The 18,949-nt window shown below is 38.9% G+C and overlaps 1 protein-coding gene across 1 annotated transcript; it reads left to right on the forward strand.

Annotated features, from left to right (window-relative positions):
- The first annotated feature begins 5,429 nt into the window (after positions 1 to 5,429).
- Positions 5,430 to 6,632, forward strand: LOC112177856. The gene has a single exon (XM_024316101.1). The coding sequence runs from the start codon at positions 5,430 to 5,432 to the stop codon at positions 6,630 to 6,632; it is 1,203 nt and encodes a 400-aa protein (XP_024171869.1).
- The last annotated feature ends 12,317 nt before the right edge of the window (positions 6,633 to 18,949 follow it).

Genomic DNA, 18,949 nt, shown 5'->3' on the forward strand with positions numbered 1-18,949 from the left:
ATTTATACACAACACTAGAATTCTCTAGACGTATGATTACATGATCACTGTAAAACCTTTCTACACTAGCTACCATGATTAGTCTAGATTAAGATTTGTACAAGTTCTAGATTAATCTAGATAACTAGAGAATAGTTTAGAAAGTATCGATGTGCATTAATGTTTTAACACTCCTCCTTAATGCACATTGATGATACTCTGAGCAATCTCGTAGTAATTTAAGTCTTGATCTTGGAAGTGCCTTGGAGAATATGTGCTCGCTCTTGCTTTCTTTTTACATAGCCTTCCTTCGGCTTTCTTCTTCCACGGCCTTTCTTCAGCCTTCTTCTTTCGTGGCCTTTCTTCTGCTTTCTTCTTCATTGCAACTTCACAACTTTTAGACTTCGAAGGATTTGAACTTCCTTCTTTATTTGCTTGATGTGGTCGAGTCCCCGGCTGCTTTTTCTCTAGGCCAATATTTTTCTTCTTGACTTCTGCTTTCATGGCCGGCCATTTGTTGCCAATGAATTGGAAAATTTCTATTTTCATCCTTATTTTGAATATCAACCTTCTTTTCTTGTCAAATATTTTGCAGAAGCCTCCATGAAATAATATAGCATAACCATTTTCCATCATTTGTCCGACACTTAGGAGATTATACTCCAAGCTAGGAACTAATGATGTTAATCTTTTTAGTTCCTAAATTAGTTGGGATGAAAATTGTACCATTTCCTTTAGTTTTCACCATTTCTCCATTTCCTAGTTTCACTTGAGACTTGTGAAGCATCAAGTTTGGAGGAAATAGTTTTGTCTCCTGATATGTGATCACGTACCACTTCTTGTTTTTCTCTTCGATCAATCGCCGAGTGACATGCATAGAAGAGCTGCTTATCTTGCTCATTTTCTTCTGAAAAGTCTGCTCGGTGATTTTTCTTGAGGTAACAGTTTTCCTCAATATGACCAAACTTATTGCAGTTTCGGCATTTTGGTTTTCCCCGAACCAACAATCTTCTTCTTGGTGATTATTCTTTTTGCAGATCCCACATGGAGGATAATTTCCTCTTTTCTTAAAACCTTTTTTATTTTCCCAATATTTGAGTCTATCTTGTCCTCTAGAAAATTCTTTAGGACGAAAATTCTTCAAACTTTTTTTCTTTTTCATTTTTCTGAGATTGTAATTGAGTTTAGATCAGAATGCACTTTCTATAGGACTTTCATTCCAACTACTCAATCTTTTCTCATAAGCTTCTAAAGAGCCTATCAATTCTGTCACCGAAAGATTTGATATGTCTTTTGAATGTTCGATGGCAGTTACTATTGGATCATATTTTTCAGTATCATATTTTTCAGTGAGGCTAATGAGTATTTTTTTTCAACTACTCTAGTCTCACTAATATTTTCACCAGAGGCTCTTAATTGATTTACTATTTCCTTTAACCGGGAATAGTAATCTTTAACGATCTCAGAATCTTTCATTTTCAAATTTTCTAAATCTCTCCTCATAGTTTGTAATTTGACGGAACGTACCTTTGTAGTTCCTTGAAACTCCTCCTTTAGTAGATTCCAAACTTCTTTTGATGTAGTAGCTCCCATGATTCTTGAAAAGTTTGTATCATCCACCGCTTGTTGAATGACTCTCTTAGTTTTTCTTTTCTTACCTCAATTGCTCCACCGTTGGATTTTCCGGAGTCGAGAATCATTTCTCTACTACATCCCATAGATCTTGAGACATGAAAAAGGTTCTCATCTTGATACTCCAAAAATCATAGTTTTCTCCCTTGAAGATGGGAAGAGGAATTGATGTTTGGTTGGAAGTGGAGGCAGACATGGTGGAAGACACAAATCAACGCCCCAAATAGATGATCGAATAAGCTCTGATACCACTATTAGAATTTGTGCCTTTGATACCACTGTTGGAATTTGGTGCGGAAGCTTTATATAGTAGTGGGCTAGGACAATGTATTTAGGAAAAGATATTTAGGAGCTAGAGTTTGGGAAGGAGTTTAGTAGCACACTTTGTAAAAGAGGAGAAGAGATTGGAACAGAGGAAGTAAGGCTTTTACTTCTTGATTGGTTGGTTGATTCATACATTGTACATACTTATATATAGATATTGGAAGCCGACATTGTGGCTTACCGTTCCGCCGACATTACCTAATGCGGTTAGTTGTTAACTACACATTTATACACAACACTAGAACTCTCTAGATGTATGATTACATGATCACTGTAGAACCTTTCTACACTAGCTACCATGATTAGTCTAGATTAATCTAGCTGGATTTGTACAAGTTCTAGATTAATCTAGATAACTAGAGAATAGTTTAGAAAGTATCAATGTGCATTAATGTTTTAACACATCCTACTTGAAATAAGTAGTAATGTTATGAAATATTTCTTAGTGAAGTCCTAATAATTCAATTAGGGATTTAAAATCTTAAAGGTGACGAGCAAATTGATTATCTTCTATAAAAGGGATTGATATTGTCAGGCCCACCCGAGAATTTAATATAAAAAAGTGGATGTTGGCTTGGTCAAGCCCATGCAGCCGAACTCCCGAAGACTCTTTTCTGGCTCTCACATTCTCTCACTCCATCTCTTCATCTTCTACTCTTCTTCCTCCCAAAATGCCTCAATTTTAGACGCAAATACAATCGGCGACCACTTGAACTCCTAAAATTGTTAAATATGTATTTTGATATTGTTCAATTCAATTAGGGGAAAATTTTAGGGTTAAGGATTGATTTCGAATTCACTATGGTTAATTGGTTAGTATATTAAGTTCTTGTAATCAACCTAACAACAATTTTGGTGTACAGATATGGCTACAAAAAGCAAAAACTGTATGGAGAAAAAAAGGGCATTGGAGATACAAGACAATGGAGAAGCAGAGCAACAGATGGTGACTCCATGGAGGGTGGAGGCCAAAGATGGCAGCAAAATCGATTACGATAAGCTTATTAACCAGTTTGGTTGCCAGAGGCTCGATCAATCTCTTAACGACCAGGTCCACCAATTCACATCACGTGCTTGGCACGTCTTCCTCTGCCGTGGGGTTTTCTGAGCCCACCGGGACTTCAATGAGATTCTAGATGCTTATGAGAAAGGAGATAAGTTCTATTTGTAAACAAGAAGAGGGCCTTCTTCTGAGTCTTTGCATTTGGGACATCTCATCCCCTTCATGTTCACTAAATATTTGTAAGATGCCTTCAAGGTTCCTCTCACTATGCCAAAAAAATGAATCAGATGACATATTTCCAACGACAGCAAAAATTTTAATTGTCGTCTCTTACTAACAGACGACATCAAGAATTTTTCTATTGTGTGACTTTACTTCAGACAACACATTTAGTAGGATAAGTGTGATGTTGTCCGGATTTTCAATTCAGACAACATAAATTTCATTGCTGTTGTCTCTACATTCAATTCAGACAACAGTTATTACTCTGCTGTTGTCTCTATATTTTTCTTGAGACAACAGTTAATGTCGGTCTATTGTGCAAACTGTATTAAGACAATGCTGGATTTATGATATTGTATATGTTGTTTATATTTATTTGATACAATGTCTTCAGACAAGAGTTTTTCTTTAGTTACAAACTATGTTGTGTGATGTTGACTTAGATAATGCCTTTACATTTATGTTGTCTGAGTTTTCTAACCCTAGCTAGCTAGTTGACTTGGACAAATTAAACACTTGGCCATTATTTCTGCAAAAACATACTTGACCTCATCTCCATCAGCTATAGCAGCTTACTCCGCATCAATCTCACTCAAAATCCACTCGAGCCCTTTGCCATCTCTCAAAATCAATGAAAATTCCTCAAAAGTAATAATTTGAGCCATCTCTCTACTTCGAGCCATCTGCCATCATCGCACTGAAGAGGAAATCCAAGCTTTCAACCATGATGAGTCTCATCAGAGATTTCAAGATTAACTATTTTCGAGGTTCTTGAAGACAGATCGAGCGCTCCTTCTTTCAAGCTAGGTACGAATCTTTCATATTGGTTTGCTAGGGTTTTGCTTGAATTGGAATTGGGGATTAGGGTTTCTGATGAAATGAATTTTGGGTATATATCTGGTTTAGGGTTAACGTGAATTTGGGGATTGGGGATTTCATCGAACTCAAATTGGGGTCTAGGATTTTTATTTTTGAACTGGATTTGGGTATAATGTGTAGTGTAGATAAAGTTTATTCGTGGGTGTAGATTGTGATATTCAGTTCGAAGCTTGCTTTTCTTTTGGTATTTTACTTTATGTTTTTTTCCTTGATTTGTGTATCATACCATTGACATACCTACTTTGGTGTTGAAGGTTTGTCTTTACTAAAGAATTTCAATTGCTAGTTGAGAAAGAGAAGAGTAGTGTTGTGGATACTTTATTTGGTACAGTTTCTGTGATTTCTTCAAAGGTAGGAATTACAGTTCCTTCATTGATTATGAATCTTGTTTAATTTGGGTATCACCTTATTTAATTTCAAAGTTTTCCACTAATGAATCTTATGTTAGTAGTATAAAATCAAGTTCTGGTAGAAATAGAACTTTTGATAAAGATAATACGCAAGGCCTTAGTGAGGTTGTTTTTCAATCTTTTGTTAATCAAGCTCTTGGTATTTGTTATTCTTGTTGTCCATAATCATGAACATGTTTATATTTCTTGAGAACTATACTTTGAAACACTTGGTTAACTTGTGGTACTTTTGGACTCTAAACTGAACTGGTTTTCATCAATGTGAGTTTAATGATGATGGAGCTACTAGGCTGTTCTTGTATACAAGTTGTTGAAGTTGTGAGCTTCCGTATTTTGGGTATATATTTGCATTGTGTTTTCAAATACTTGTACATAATTGAGAACTTGATGAGTTATGTTGTCGAAGCTTGGTTCTTTATTGTTCTTGTGAACAAAAAGATGTTGTTGGTTTTGTTCATAATATGTATCCTATGACAATGAGTAATGACGTGATCAGTTTAGGTATTTGGTAGCCCTAAGCTTTGATATTATTAATGCATCGGGCTAAATGCTCATTTCACAATCTCTTCATCTACCATTTGCTTCATTTACTAATATTTTGGTTTATTGGAAAATCAGAGCAAGCAGTACGTTGACAAACAAGCAAGGAGCATACGTTTTGAAGCTTATGTTTAGGAGTGTAAAAGCAAACAGGTAAGGAAATTGTTTTGGATGTTTGAATTTGTAGCATTATTTTTATGGATATTTGAATCTGGAACCTTATTTTTGATCGATGTTTGGACTTGCTTTCTGTGTTTTGATGGATGCTGTGTAAATAATGATGTGTTATCTGAACCAAATAAATGTTGAATAAATTTTGATGCTTAAAGCTATGAATTCAATTGGTTTTTGTATTATCTGATTATTTTTTTATGTTTGCGTTAGGTATGTTGGTTATGTCTTAGGAATCGTACTAAGTTGTTTTTCTGTTTGATTGTAAGATGGATAAATCTTGGATGCATGCTGATAGAAGATCACGGGCATTTGAGTTAGGGGTTGAAGAATTAATTCAGTTTGCATTAGAGAGTGGTTACAATGTTAATAAACTTTGCTGTCCTTGTATGAATTGTGAACACAGTAAAAGTTTGAAGGCTGGGGTAGTGAAGGATCATCTAGTTGAGTTTGGTATTGATAAAACATACACAAATTGGATATGGCATGGGGAAAATGTGTCAAATGTGAGTGTACCCAAAGAACATTCTGAAACTGTAGAACAGAATCCCATAGGCATAGGGCAGAATGACTACAGTATGGGGGGGTCCGATAATGAGGAGTTTTCAGAAGACTCCGATGAATTTTTAAGGTTTGTTGAGGATGGTGATAAACCTCTTTACCTTGGTTGTACGCATTTTACAAAGTTGAATGGACTTGTTAAAACATACAATCTGAAAGAAAAGCATGGGTTAAGTGATGCTTGTTATTCCGACATGTTGATACTCATTATTGGAATGTTGCTTCCAGAAGGTAATGAAGTCCCCGGGTCTTTCTATGACGCCAAAAAGACTTTATGTTCATTGGGAATGGAATATGAAAATATACATGCATGTCCTAATGACTGTATCTTATATAGGGATAGTAATGTTGATGCCACTACCTGCCCTACTTGTGGTCCCTCTAGGTGGAAGTTGGGTAAGAATGAAATAGAGAAAGTAGGGGTTCCGAGGAAGGTTTTGTGGTATTTTCCACCTATACCAAGGTTTAGGAAGATGTTTCAATCAGTAAGTACAGCTAAAAGCTTGACATGGCATGCTGATGAGCAACTAAATGATGGTAAAATGAGGCATCCTGTTGATTCCCCTACTTGGAAGTTAGTGGACGATCAGTGGCCTGCTTTTGGTATAGAGCCTAGGAATTTAAGGCTAGCGCTATCGTCCAACGGTTTCAATCCCCACAGTTCTCTTTCTAGTAGATACTCTTGCTGGCCTGTCATACTAGTAAGCTATAATCTTCCCCCATGGCTCTGCATGAAGAGGAAGTATATGATGCTAACTTTGTTAATCTCTGGACCTAAACAACCTGGAAATGATATTGATGTCTACCTCCAACCGTTAATAGATGATTTGAAGACTTTGTGGGATGGGGTTCAAGGGGTATATGATAGTTATAGAAAAGATTACTTCACATTGAAAGTAGTATTGTTCTAGACCATTAACGACTTCCCAGCATATGGGAACTTGTCAGGCAGCATTGTGAAAGGTTAAAATGGGTGTCCGGTTTGTGTAGAGCATACCAATCCTCATAGGCTGCCTCACGGTCAAAAGATGTCATATCAGCGACATCGAAGATTCTTACCACGTCACCATCCATATCGAAAGCAGGCAACTGCTTTCGATAACACTAAAGAACATGATCCCCTTCCTACTCTATTAAGTGGACAGGAGGTCTTAAAGAGAGTAGAAGGTTTGAAGCAGGTTTATGGTAAAAAGCATTGTCATCCTCCATCTAAGGGTGTTGACGATCAGAGTAGACCTTGTTGGAAGAAGCAATCAGTTTTCTTTGAACTTGAGTACTGGAAATTTCTTCCTGTTCAACACATTCTCGATGTCATGCACATTGAGAAGAATATTTGTGATGCATTAATTGCTACATTGTTGAACATTCCTGGGAAAACAAAAGATGGGATCGCTTCTTGTTTAGATATGGCTGCAATGGGTATAAGAACTGGTCTGCAGCCAATAACGGGGGGAAAAAAGCAGAAGTTACCATTGGCAAGCTGGAATCTGATGCTAGAAGAAAAGAAAATTGTTTGCAATTCTTTTTTTTGGTATGAAGCTAGCTGATCGTTTTTGTTCTAATGTGAAGAGTTTAGTGTCCATGGATGATCTGCGACTTGTTGGTATGAAATCACACGATTGTCATACGCTGCTCCATCACTTACTCCCTATTGTAATTCGTTCAGTATTACAAAAGCCAGTTAGATATGCTATCATTAGATTCTGTCTCTTCTTCAAAGCCATCTGCAGTAAAGTCACATATGTCGAAAAACTGAAAAAAAATGCAAGCTGACCTTGTTGAAACAGTTTGTGAGCTTGAGAAATTCTTCCCCCCTTCTTTCTTCGATGTTATGTTACATCTTTCGGTGCATCTTGTAAGAGAGGTTGAGCTCTGTGGCCCCGTTTTCTTTAGATGGATGTATCCCTTTGAAAGGTACATGAAGACTTTGAAGGGCTATGTAAAGAATCGGAGACATCCAGAAGGTTGCATTGTTGAGTCGTACATCGCTAAAGAAGCAGTGGAGTTTTTAACAGAACGTAATCAAGATGAACCTACTATTGGACTACCAGTAAGCGACAACTTTGATAATACGGAGACATGCAGACCTTTATCTGGTGCCACAGTGATGATTCCTGATCGGAAGGAGTTGCAGCTAGCACATTTATGTGTCCTGCAGAATACGGATGAAGCAAGGCCTTATTTTGAGTAAGTACGTCTATGTTTTATTTTAAAATATATTGCTTTTGTAGAAATATAAGTGTTCTCTTTACTAACTGTTTTGGATTTTACATTTATTTTGCAATGAACATAAGGTATTGATGAAGCGTCATTTTCCAAATTTCGAAAAAAATGAGAAGTGGTTAAAGGAGAAGCAGAATAAAACCATTGCTAAATGGATACAAGACAAGGTAAGGGCTATCGGAATTAAATAATTAATCTCTATGTCAGTTTGATGTTCTATTAAATATAAATTCATATTGGAATGATAACAATATTATGTCTTTGCATGCAGATTGCAGCTGAACTTATGGATCAAGAAAAATAATGTTTCAGAACACATAAAATGGATTGCTGATGGTCCTAATCCCAAAGTACCTACATTCAATGGCTACAAGATAGATGGGGTTAACTTCAGCACCAAGGATCATGACGATGTCCGTCAATATGGGAGTTAGACTACCATAGTTTTAGGGTACCTATCTTCCATTGTGATTGGGTTGATATTGACAAGGGCATTAGGATAGATGACCTGAGATATACATTAGTCAATTTGAATAGGCTAGGTCATTTCAATGATCCTTTCGTGTTAGGTACACATGTGAAGCATGTCTGCTACATAGATGACCCTCTTAACGCTAATTGGTCAGTGGTTATAAGATGTCTGGATAGGGATTACCATCGTGGTGATGATGAGGAGGTTGGAATCATTGAACTTGAGTGGGAGCCATTTGATGCCATGATGCCAACCATCGATACTACAAATGTAGTTGGTGAACAAACTAGTAGTTATATGTGGGATGGTGACGAAGGAATATGGGTTGATTAATTGATGATTTATGTGTAAAGTAATTGTTTAGTACTATTGTAGCCATTTGCTAATTGGCTTGTTCGATATTTAAATTTGGATTGTGTGACTTTGTGAATCTTTGTTTAAATATAATCTGTATTAATTTTTCCTTAACTGTTTTTACTTCAATCTGCCATATTTACTGTGCTTTTATACTATTTTCTATACTTGTAGTCAGTTTTGCTTTGTTATGCTTTAGATGCTTTAATAATGGTTAACTAACCTATGTGGTTTCTTGGTTATAGGTAATGGCTCCTTCAAAGACTGCCTCTAGAGAAAGGGAAAATATTTTGAAGGCACTAAGAGTGACAAGAGCGAGATCTACACCTACTGCAGCAACTCCAGCTAAATCGAGTGCATCAGAACATAAGCCATCCCCAAATAGAGCAATTTCATTTAATGTCAGAAGGTTAATCGCTAAGAAGAAGCGTAAATCATCAAAGGCAACCAGCCCGATACAAACTGACTTGAAATTGCTGAAGCGTGGCTGTGTTACAATGCATAGGATTGTGAGACGCAAAATACTTAGAATCAAATAAAAAGTCATGTTCAACAAGAAGGGATCGCCTTATGGTGTTGCAGCCAAGGAAATGCAATCATATATCTGGGTGCTAGCACGGACTAAGGCACCAATTTGGAGACCTAGTTGGAAGCAGGTGCCAAGAGATCATAAAAATAAGATTTGGCAATGTGTTGAGATAACCAACTGACCCCTTCTCATATTCATTAATATAGACTTCATGTTAAGTCATAGACTGATTCCAAGTTTAGATGGCATTTGAGGTACCCCCGGAGGCAAGGAGAATGGCTCTATCTTCAGCTTCACATAAGTGGAGAGAATTCAAGAGCAAGCTGACTACACAGTACATCATCCCACATAAGGATGAACCAGAATTGTTAGAGTATCCCCCGGCTCATTACAACTTCATTAAAAAGGCTCATTAGGACATATTTGTAGTTGATCGCTTGTCGGATCAATTCATGGTACTTTTTTGAATATTTTCATGTTTTCACAATTGTGTTAAAGTAGGGATTCTTGTGTTAATTCTTGCATGAAGTACGCTTATGTATCCTTCTATGTTTTATAGGAAGTGCACAAGGTGCAAAAGAGGAAGAGGGAAAAGAACAAGTACCCTCATCAGATGTCGCGTAAGGGATATGCAAATCTGGAGGCTGAACTGGTAAGATGTATACTCATTGATAATATAATTCCAGCATGTTGATTTTTGGTTAAGGTTGAATTGTTAATTATGTTTAGATCATGTTGTAGTCTGAATCTGTCCCTGAATCGGAATTGGACCGTGCAACAATGTGGATTAAGACACGGCAGGATAAACATGGTAATTTCAAAGATTCTGAGGTAGAGCAGAAGGCAACTGAAATTGTAAGTAAACTACTACGCTATGTTGTAGTTGAGCAAAGCCAAAATTTTCACAGATTTATTACAAGATATAAACAATTGTAAATCATAGTACTAATTTTATATTAACAATGTTTTCTTGTTTTAGGACAAGTTGAAGAAGCAGGTGAGTGATGGTGAGGTGACAACTTGTGGCACCGATGATGTATTAACCAAGTGGTGTTAGCTCAGTGGTTAGAGCACCCACTACCTATGTACGAAGTCATGGGTTCGAGTCACCATGGGTGCAGGAGTGAAACCCTTTGATCCTCTTTTAAAAAGAAAAGAAAAGAAAAGAATCAAGGCTCTAGGTATCCCTAAGCACCATGGCAGAGTACGTGGTGTGGGAGGTAATATCAACCCTTCGTCTTATTTCAACCTACCTAAGCATAGAAGGAAGACTATTGAAGAGAGGATTAGGGAAGGCTGCAAGAAATGTATAGAGGAAGAGACCGAAAAAATTGTGGCGAGAGAGAGAGCAATATGGGCTGAGAGGCTGATGAGGTTGGAAGCAAAACTATATGGGACAACCATTCCCATTGGGTCCCCTCCGGCAGGTCACCTTACCAAGTACCTTAGTTCTGGACAAGGTAGTTGCTCCAACTTGAAGGAGAAGACCACAAAGCAAAAGGCTGAGGAGGTTGCCAACCCTGCAAAGAAGCGCTTAGAGTTAGTTGATGACATAGATGAGAAAATAGAAGAACAAAATGGCAGGGGGTTGCCGGTGGAAGTGGAAGTTGGTATAGAAGTAGCAGCTACTATTGAAGTGGCAGCTGTTATAGAGCATGTTCATGCCGCTCCTACAGAGGTTCGTGCTGCTCGTATTAAGTTGGTTGAAGTTACACAGGAGGTAGATGTGAACTGCTTGACTGCATAGTTCATAAGGAATATAGCTTATCCTAATTAGTTAACTTGTTCTAGTTAATTTTGTGTCATAAATTTTATTGGAATTTGTGTTTTGCATAACACAGGAACTGTGGCCGTCAAAGTGCAAATTGGCTTTAGGATCAGTGAACAATATCGTTGCCATTGCAAGCGTTGTTGAAGTCCAAGATGATAAGTGCGCCAATCAGACAGTTCATGGTCGTCCTTTGGGAGAAGGGAATGTGCGGGTGTCGATCATTCGTCCACTTGTTCCTGAAGCCAAGCTTCCATTCCCAGTCAATGATGAGATAGTGTCTGTCAAAGATGCTGTTGGGACTTATATCGCTTGGCCAAGGGACCTCATACTTCAATCCCCTCCCCAAACTGACAAGAAAAGTAGCATTTATGTACTTTTTGTCTATAATGTAATGATAATTTAAAACTGTTTCCATACAGAAACAACCAAATAAGGCCGCAGGTAAGGGTTCGAAGAAAAGGAAAAGGCAAACAGCTAGTGATGAAGAGGAGTGTATTGACTTGAAGAAGCTGCCAAAAGATTACCCTTCACCTTTGAAGTGCTTGTGGTTGTGGGGGAGAGACACACTAGCCGATGGGAAGACAATCTCTTTCATGCTAACAGATAAAGTATTTGGGATCAATAGGAAGCAATATCTGTATAAGGGAGACATTCATGCATTGTGTACCATGAGTGAACTATCAGGTGGCGTCATCTACATGTATATGTGGTAAGAATCATTCATGATATTTATATTGTACTACATTGCAAATTTTGAATATGAAGGTTTGTGTGCTAGTGCAGCTATTTGCATGAAGTATTGAAGAAAGCAAAGATGTTGGACATGGTTGGCTTTGTGGACCCTCATCAGATATGAGCACTTGGATGTGGAAATCCAACGGAAAGGTCGCGTCATTTATCAGTTAGGTTCACAAATGCAAAGAAATGCCAAATTTTTATGTTGCCATATAATAGGGTGAGTTACTTTCTGTAACTTGTCTAATTACTAAAATATGTCATTTTCAAAGTCAAGTATCTAAATAAAAATACTAAAAACTAGACCTCACTTAATTGATCTGTATAAAATTGTCAGTAAGCATTGGATGTTAACTGTTGTCAACCCGGAGGAAGAAATTATCTACTTCATGGATCCACTAAGGCGTCGACTAGTTGGCTTAGAATGACAGATCATTGTGGAGAAGTAAGTGTTCAGCATGAAGGATAGACACATATTGGCTAAGATAGAATTACACCATGAAGGATAGACACATATTGGCTTTGTCACGACAGGATAGGTCATCCTGGTCATGATATGATGATCCGTCTACTAAAGACTTCACATGGACATCTTTTCTATCGAGCGAAATGAAGCATGAATCAAAGTTGATCCCTGGATTAAGTGTGACCGACGCTGTTGCCTAGGGCACCGCCTCCGTCCACCACCAGCCTGGGTTGGCACAGTCCCTATCCATGACACCATGGATAGCGTCCATCATGGTGATGGCGCCCTAGGTAATGCTGCAATCACCAACTTGCTTCAAATAGCGTTTCAGACACTCAGGCCCAACCAAAATTCTTATTGGTTGCTTCTAAAACCTCTCGCTAGTTTTACAAAACCTGTTCCTTAGGGACATTAGGACTGAGATCGTCCTATGCAAAGGATATGAAAATACTCATTATGTTCTTACATAGAATCCATGGGGATTCTATGGACTGATTCAACCAACTTGCGGATGTTTAAATATCTCGTGATATTGGTTGATACGCAAACACGATGGTCACGTGTTGTGCCATTGTCCATCTGTAAATGCTGCTTATGCTACACTTCTAGCACATATCATATGACAACGGACTCACTCCCCGGATCATCCTCTTCCGTCAATTGGACTTGACAATGCTAAAAAGTTTACATCGAAGACTTTCGATGGTTATTGCATTGGGACTAATGTTGGACATTATATTCCCATAAACACACCCAATTGGTCTCGCGGAAACGACTACGATGGTAGTCCGGATATTGGTAATGCGCACTAATTTCCTTTTATCCGCTTGGGGTGATGCAATATTGCATGCAGCTATGCTAATTCGTCTACAACCCACCGCCACTCAATCTATCTCTGCGTTACAGCTAGTGACTGGGTACCAGTATCGTACTTACGCATATTTGAGTGTGCCATTTATGTGCCAATTGCGCCGCCACAGTGCTTTATGATGGGTCATCATAGACGAATGGACAACTACGTTGGATTTGAGACTCCAACCATCGTCTGCCACTTCATGCTCTTGCTAGATGATCTCCTTACTGCTAGATTTGCGGATGTCACTTTGATGAGACAGTCTTCCCGTCTTTAGGGGGAGATAAGAACATAGATGTTCAGCAGGAACGACAGGAATTGTTGTGGTCTGTCCCCACTATGTCTCATCTCGATCCCTACTAAAGTGACGAGATCACACATTTGCTGCAAATATGCCTGCAAGGAAGTACGTCCTTATGAAAGGACGTAGCGCCACCCTACACGAAGATAGGCATGGTGCCAAAGCCAAAGAGAGTGGCACTCTGGCGTTACAGGCCATGGCCCCAGCTAGGATGTGTGGGAGGCCCGTGGGTTTGAAGGATACTTTGGCACAACCCAATCCTTTGATCATCAAGACTCAAAATCCGTCTCATGAGTATCTTCCGGGTTATGGTTATCGTTGGGGGACGCCTCAACGTCAGAACATATTCCTGAGAATATAGAGTTCTATGAAAATTACACTAGTGTACATGAGACGTGGGATACAAACTCCATCATAATTGATGATGTAGTTGCGCATGAGTTTGTTGAGTCAGATGATATCGAACAACGCTCCGTTGATGAATGAATGCCAACATAGAGAGATTTGGCCTAAATGGAAAGATGCGATACATGTTAAGTTGGATTCTCTAACGAAGAGGAAGGTTTTTGAGCCAGTGATGCCAACACCTCCTAACATAAAACCTATTGACTAATGGGTCTTCGTTAGAAAGCGTGATGAGAAAAAGAGATGGCAATCTCGCCTTATGGGGCAAGGCTTCTCACAAAACTCCCTGGAATCGACTACGATGAGACATATTCTCTCGTAATGGATGTCATTGCACTCCACTACCTTGTCAGTTTGGTAGTTTCCGAATAACTGATCATGTAGCTTACAAATGTGGCCACTACATATCTTTATGGGGATCTAGATACGGAATATACATAAAGGTTCTTGGTGAACTTCATCTACCCAAGTCAAGTGGCTCTAGACCACGGAGCGCGTTTACAATAAGATTGAAACGCTCACTAAAGTGACTACTTGATTGGGAAGGGATATGCCCACGCGTTTCTATAACAAGTTTCGGATTCCATCGCGGTTCATGTTGGACATGATCTTCATTAGAAGCCCTTAAAGAGTTAATGACAGGACCCGTCCCGGATTTCACCCTGAAATTCGAGGTGACTCTGCGGGACCCACCTTAGAGATAACTCTACCGAGAACTGGCCGAGTCACCCCTAAAGTGGACTACCCAAAACAGTAACCCACAATAGATCAGAGCCAAACGAAGAAGTGCTGAAGCTATTCGTCAACTATGCCTCGAACCATGTACGCCCGACCTCAACTAATAACCCTGCAAACTGGGGATTAGAAACTGAAAGGCCCAGGGGAAAGTAGATGAAAAATGTTAGCGTGAGTGGACAAAAATAAACAATTTAAAAGAAAAATGATTTCATAATTTCCCACATTTATTCCTTTAAAAACTCGATGCATGCACAAATGGTAAAACACATTTAGCTTTAAATCCAAGGATTTCAAAACAATAAACCGACTAGCCTTGCTAGTCACAACATTCGAAAAATATATTGTAAAACCGAAATCTCGTTTCTCAAGAAGATAAGACCAGCCCCGCTGGCTACAATGAAAATCGGACTAGCCCCGCTAGTCAAGCAACGATAAGATATGGGGAAGAAGTATCACCATACGAAAGAAGGGAGCCTCCCAGGCTCGAGTCAGAGTGTCCCACACTCTGGAGCATCCCATGCTCTGCTCTACTCACCCACGAACACATAGTAAGCAGGGAGGAGTACTAATAGGCTAGCTAGCAATAAAATATAGCGACCCAGGTATGGTGGGTAAAAACCATTCAAATCCAGTAAATCGATAAGGTTTCCCCATAAGTCCCGCGAATAAAGAAAACACGGGTACGATTCCCAACCGTACCCGGAAATTCTCATAGTAAGTCACAAAAATCAACAGCGTGTCCCACACGCTAAAAGAATAATTAAATCAATCGTTTCCTCGACAAAAATTCCATTTAAAATCCAAAAACAATTCATTCCCGAAATCACTTTATAATATTTCATAAATCTCAAAACCCAATCAAATCCGAAATCACTTTATAATCCGAAAACCAAAATCACTGTCGATAGCAAATCATACTTTATTTCGAAATTCGCAATATCCTTTTAAAACTTAGAGCCAAAATCATTCTGAAATTATAACCGAGATAAATCAATTTATATTCTCAAATAAATAAACTTAATAATTAATTACGAAATAATATTGCATGCATCACTTAAAATCAAAAGTCCACTCACAGTACTGGTTGGTGACCACGCAAACGAGTTCCTTCGTCAAGCGGTAGCTCAATATATCGTCCTGTACACAAGTACACTTCTATAAACGACAATTCAAATAAATAATTACGAACCTAAACGAAACCCCAAAATCCCTATCTCTATTGCTTCTCAAATTCAATCCAAATCACACCCATAACACCAATTCCTCAATCTACATATTCCACAATGAAAATGAGGGAAATCCGACGGCCGGATTTCCCACAATTCAATCACAAAACTTCCGAACTTCGGAAAATCACAAACAATTCCAAACTCCTCCAAAATTCACCAAACTTCACATACAAGCTCTACAACATTTATAGGATTTAATGGGCTAAAAACTAGAATAAAAACACTGCCCGACACGCTAAAGCCGCCGCCCACAGTGGCGGCGCTGCCGCCACCGCCACCAGCTCCGATGGCCACCAAATTTTGGTAGCACCATCATCTCATCATTCCAAACACTTTTCTCAACTACCACAACCCGAGAAAACAACTAGACCTAGGTCAACAATTAAGAAAACAGTAAACCCAGATTTATGAATAGTACCCAGAAATTCAAACCTTCGATTCTTCCTCCACGCTGAAAATCGTGGCTCAAGGCTAGGGGCAAAATGATCATTGGCAAAAACCGAACCTTCGACGCCGGTTTGGTGGCCGGAGACTGCCGAAATCCGAAGAAACCGGCGTTGATCACTTCTGCTACAGTAAAGTTTTCGGGCTTGATTCTTCGTTTTCCGGCCAAACCGCCGTGAGTTACCGCCGTGGAGAGGTTGGGTAGGAGTAGAGGAGTCCAACGGTGCCACTCGTTCATCCCCAGGTGGCCTAAATCGTGAGGTGGCCGGAGTTGCAGAGAAGAGGGACACAGACGCGGGGAGGAGGAGAGAAAGAGAGAAATGAAAAGTTACCGGCTGCCACAGTAAAAATTCAAATATATACTACTTACCATGAACAATAATTTTCACATTTTCACTTATAACTTTCGCATACGAGCTCTGATTTTTACGTACCGCACATGCACGCGTTCGGTTTAACGTCCTCTACAACTTTCATGAAGAACATTTTCTCAAATTTTGACCCGAATAAAAAGTCAACTTTTAGGGACACTAAAAGTATCGAAACAAAGTAAAAAGTGAAAGTAATTGTCATTTACCGTCCAAATGACTAGTAAACAGGTAAATTGAGATACGGGACGTTACAGTTAAAGGAAACCGTTGAACACTTCAAATCTGAGTTTGAGATGAAGGATTTTGGGAGAACTCGATTATGCCTCGGTTTGGAACTTGAGCATCGTGTTGATAGATGCTTAGGCATTTTGACAAGGTCAAACCTTCAATCACCCCCATGATCGTCCTTAGTCTTGATCCTGAAAATGATCCTCTTCGTCTGAAGGATGATGACGAAGATGTGCTAGAGGTAGAAATGCCTTACTTGAGTACAATATGCGCATTATTGTACTTAGCTCAATGCACAAGACCGGACATCTCATTTGCAGTGAACTTGTTAGCTAAGGTATATCTCTGCGCCAACGCGACACCATTTGATTGGTGTAAAAGATTTATTTCGGTACTTGAGATGTACGATTGATATAGGCTCGTTCTATCCCTATAGAGAGATAATGGATTCAAACCCATCACACACCAGGAACGCCGCCAACACGTGCCTGCGTCCACTATCCCCATCCCAAAACGACATAAGTGTTTTGGAAGGTTTTGCTGATGTTGGGTATCTCTTTGACCCATACAAAGGTCATTCTCAAACTGGTTAAGTGTTCACTACGGGAAAATATCTTGGAGGTCTACAGAACAGACCTTAGTCGCTATATCTTCGAATAATGCAGAAATTCTTGCTCTTCACGAAGTGGTTCGTGAATGTATATGGATTTGATCCATAGTTACACATGTTCGAACAATTGTGGTTTGAAGTCTACCACAGATGAGCCTACGAGCATATAGGATAATGCTGCTTGTTTTGAAGCAAGGATACATCAAAAGCGACCACACCAAGTATAATCAGCAACAACAAACTCTCCTCAAGATCAAAGTGAACTAGGTTCGATCTGAGAACAATATGGCAGACTTGCTCACTAAGTCATTGCCTAAATTCCACTTTTGAGAAACATGTTGGTAGCATCGTTTGCGAAAGTTATCCGAACTCCAATGACCGTAGTCGTCAGGGGGAGGTGTCTACATGTATGGTCTCGAAACGTGAAAGGTGTGTTGTGCTCTTTTTCCCCTTCGACCGAGGTTATTTTTGTCCCACTGGGTTTTTGTTACTCGGCAAGGTTTTTAATAAGGAAACGAGAGAAGCACCATGTTTGGGCGACACAAGGGGGAGTGTTCAAGTAAATCCAGAATATGTGTCTGGCCCAAACTAGAGGTTACTTGCTCTAGTTGAAATAAGGTTTATATTAGAGATATTCTCGGAGAATCTTAGGAGATATCCAATCAATGTATGATTATGTTTCCACGTACAACTCTATCTCTATGTTTGTAATCCTTTATATAAAGAGACCCTTATTATTAATGAAAGTACAACTCAATTATCTCCCAATTCAGTTTTCCTTAAACACATACATCATTTTTCTTTCTTTTTGACGTAGTTGGGATAGCTAGAACTCAAGACACTAATGTAATCTTTCTATCTTTCCTAAGCCTATGGCCTACATTTCAACAAAAAAATTAAAATGTTACAGGTCATGTTATTTGTGGCCTACGACTATTATCCGGTAAAAATTGTTTGTGGCTTATATACCGCCCCAGCCGAGTCTTTTATATATTGTCGCTTTATTAGAATACGATAAAAGTATTCTATAATAAAAAAATAACAGTGAAATACCTTATGATCTTATGCTTATAGTTTTCAGATAATTGACATAAAGTAATGAAAAATCGAAAAATACCAGACATCACTGTTTTGCTTGAGAGCCTAAGGCTGCCAATAAGTTGTAGGCTTTTGGGAAATAGCTCGACCTTTTCCTCGTCAAACAAGCACTACATTCACATAGTCGCCATCTGTTAATTGAGGAATAAATTGAAGATCGAGGTCCCTACTGTACACTTAGGTCAAGGGAGAAGGTGGAGAAGAAGCATTGTATTTATTCTGGCAAAGCTAGTGTAATCTAGTATAGTGTGGCATCACATTCATCATGCATTATGGTCCAGCTGCAGGGACCTCTCTGGATATCTAGCTTAGGCTTAGCTATATATGCTCTTGGCTTTAACAAATAAAACAAAACGACACCCACAAAAATGCGGGTGGATCTGGTTGACTTGTCAGTAACA

Source organism: Rosa chinensis, chromosome 7 (genome assembly GCF_002994745.2).
Source record: "Rosa chinensis cultivar Old Blush chromosome 7, RchiOBHm-V2, whole genome shotgun sequence".
NCBI lineage: Eukaryota > Viridiplantae > Streptophyta > Magnoliopsida > Rosales > Rosaceae > Rosa > Rosa chinensis.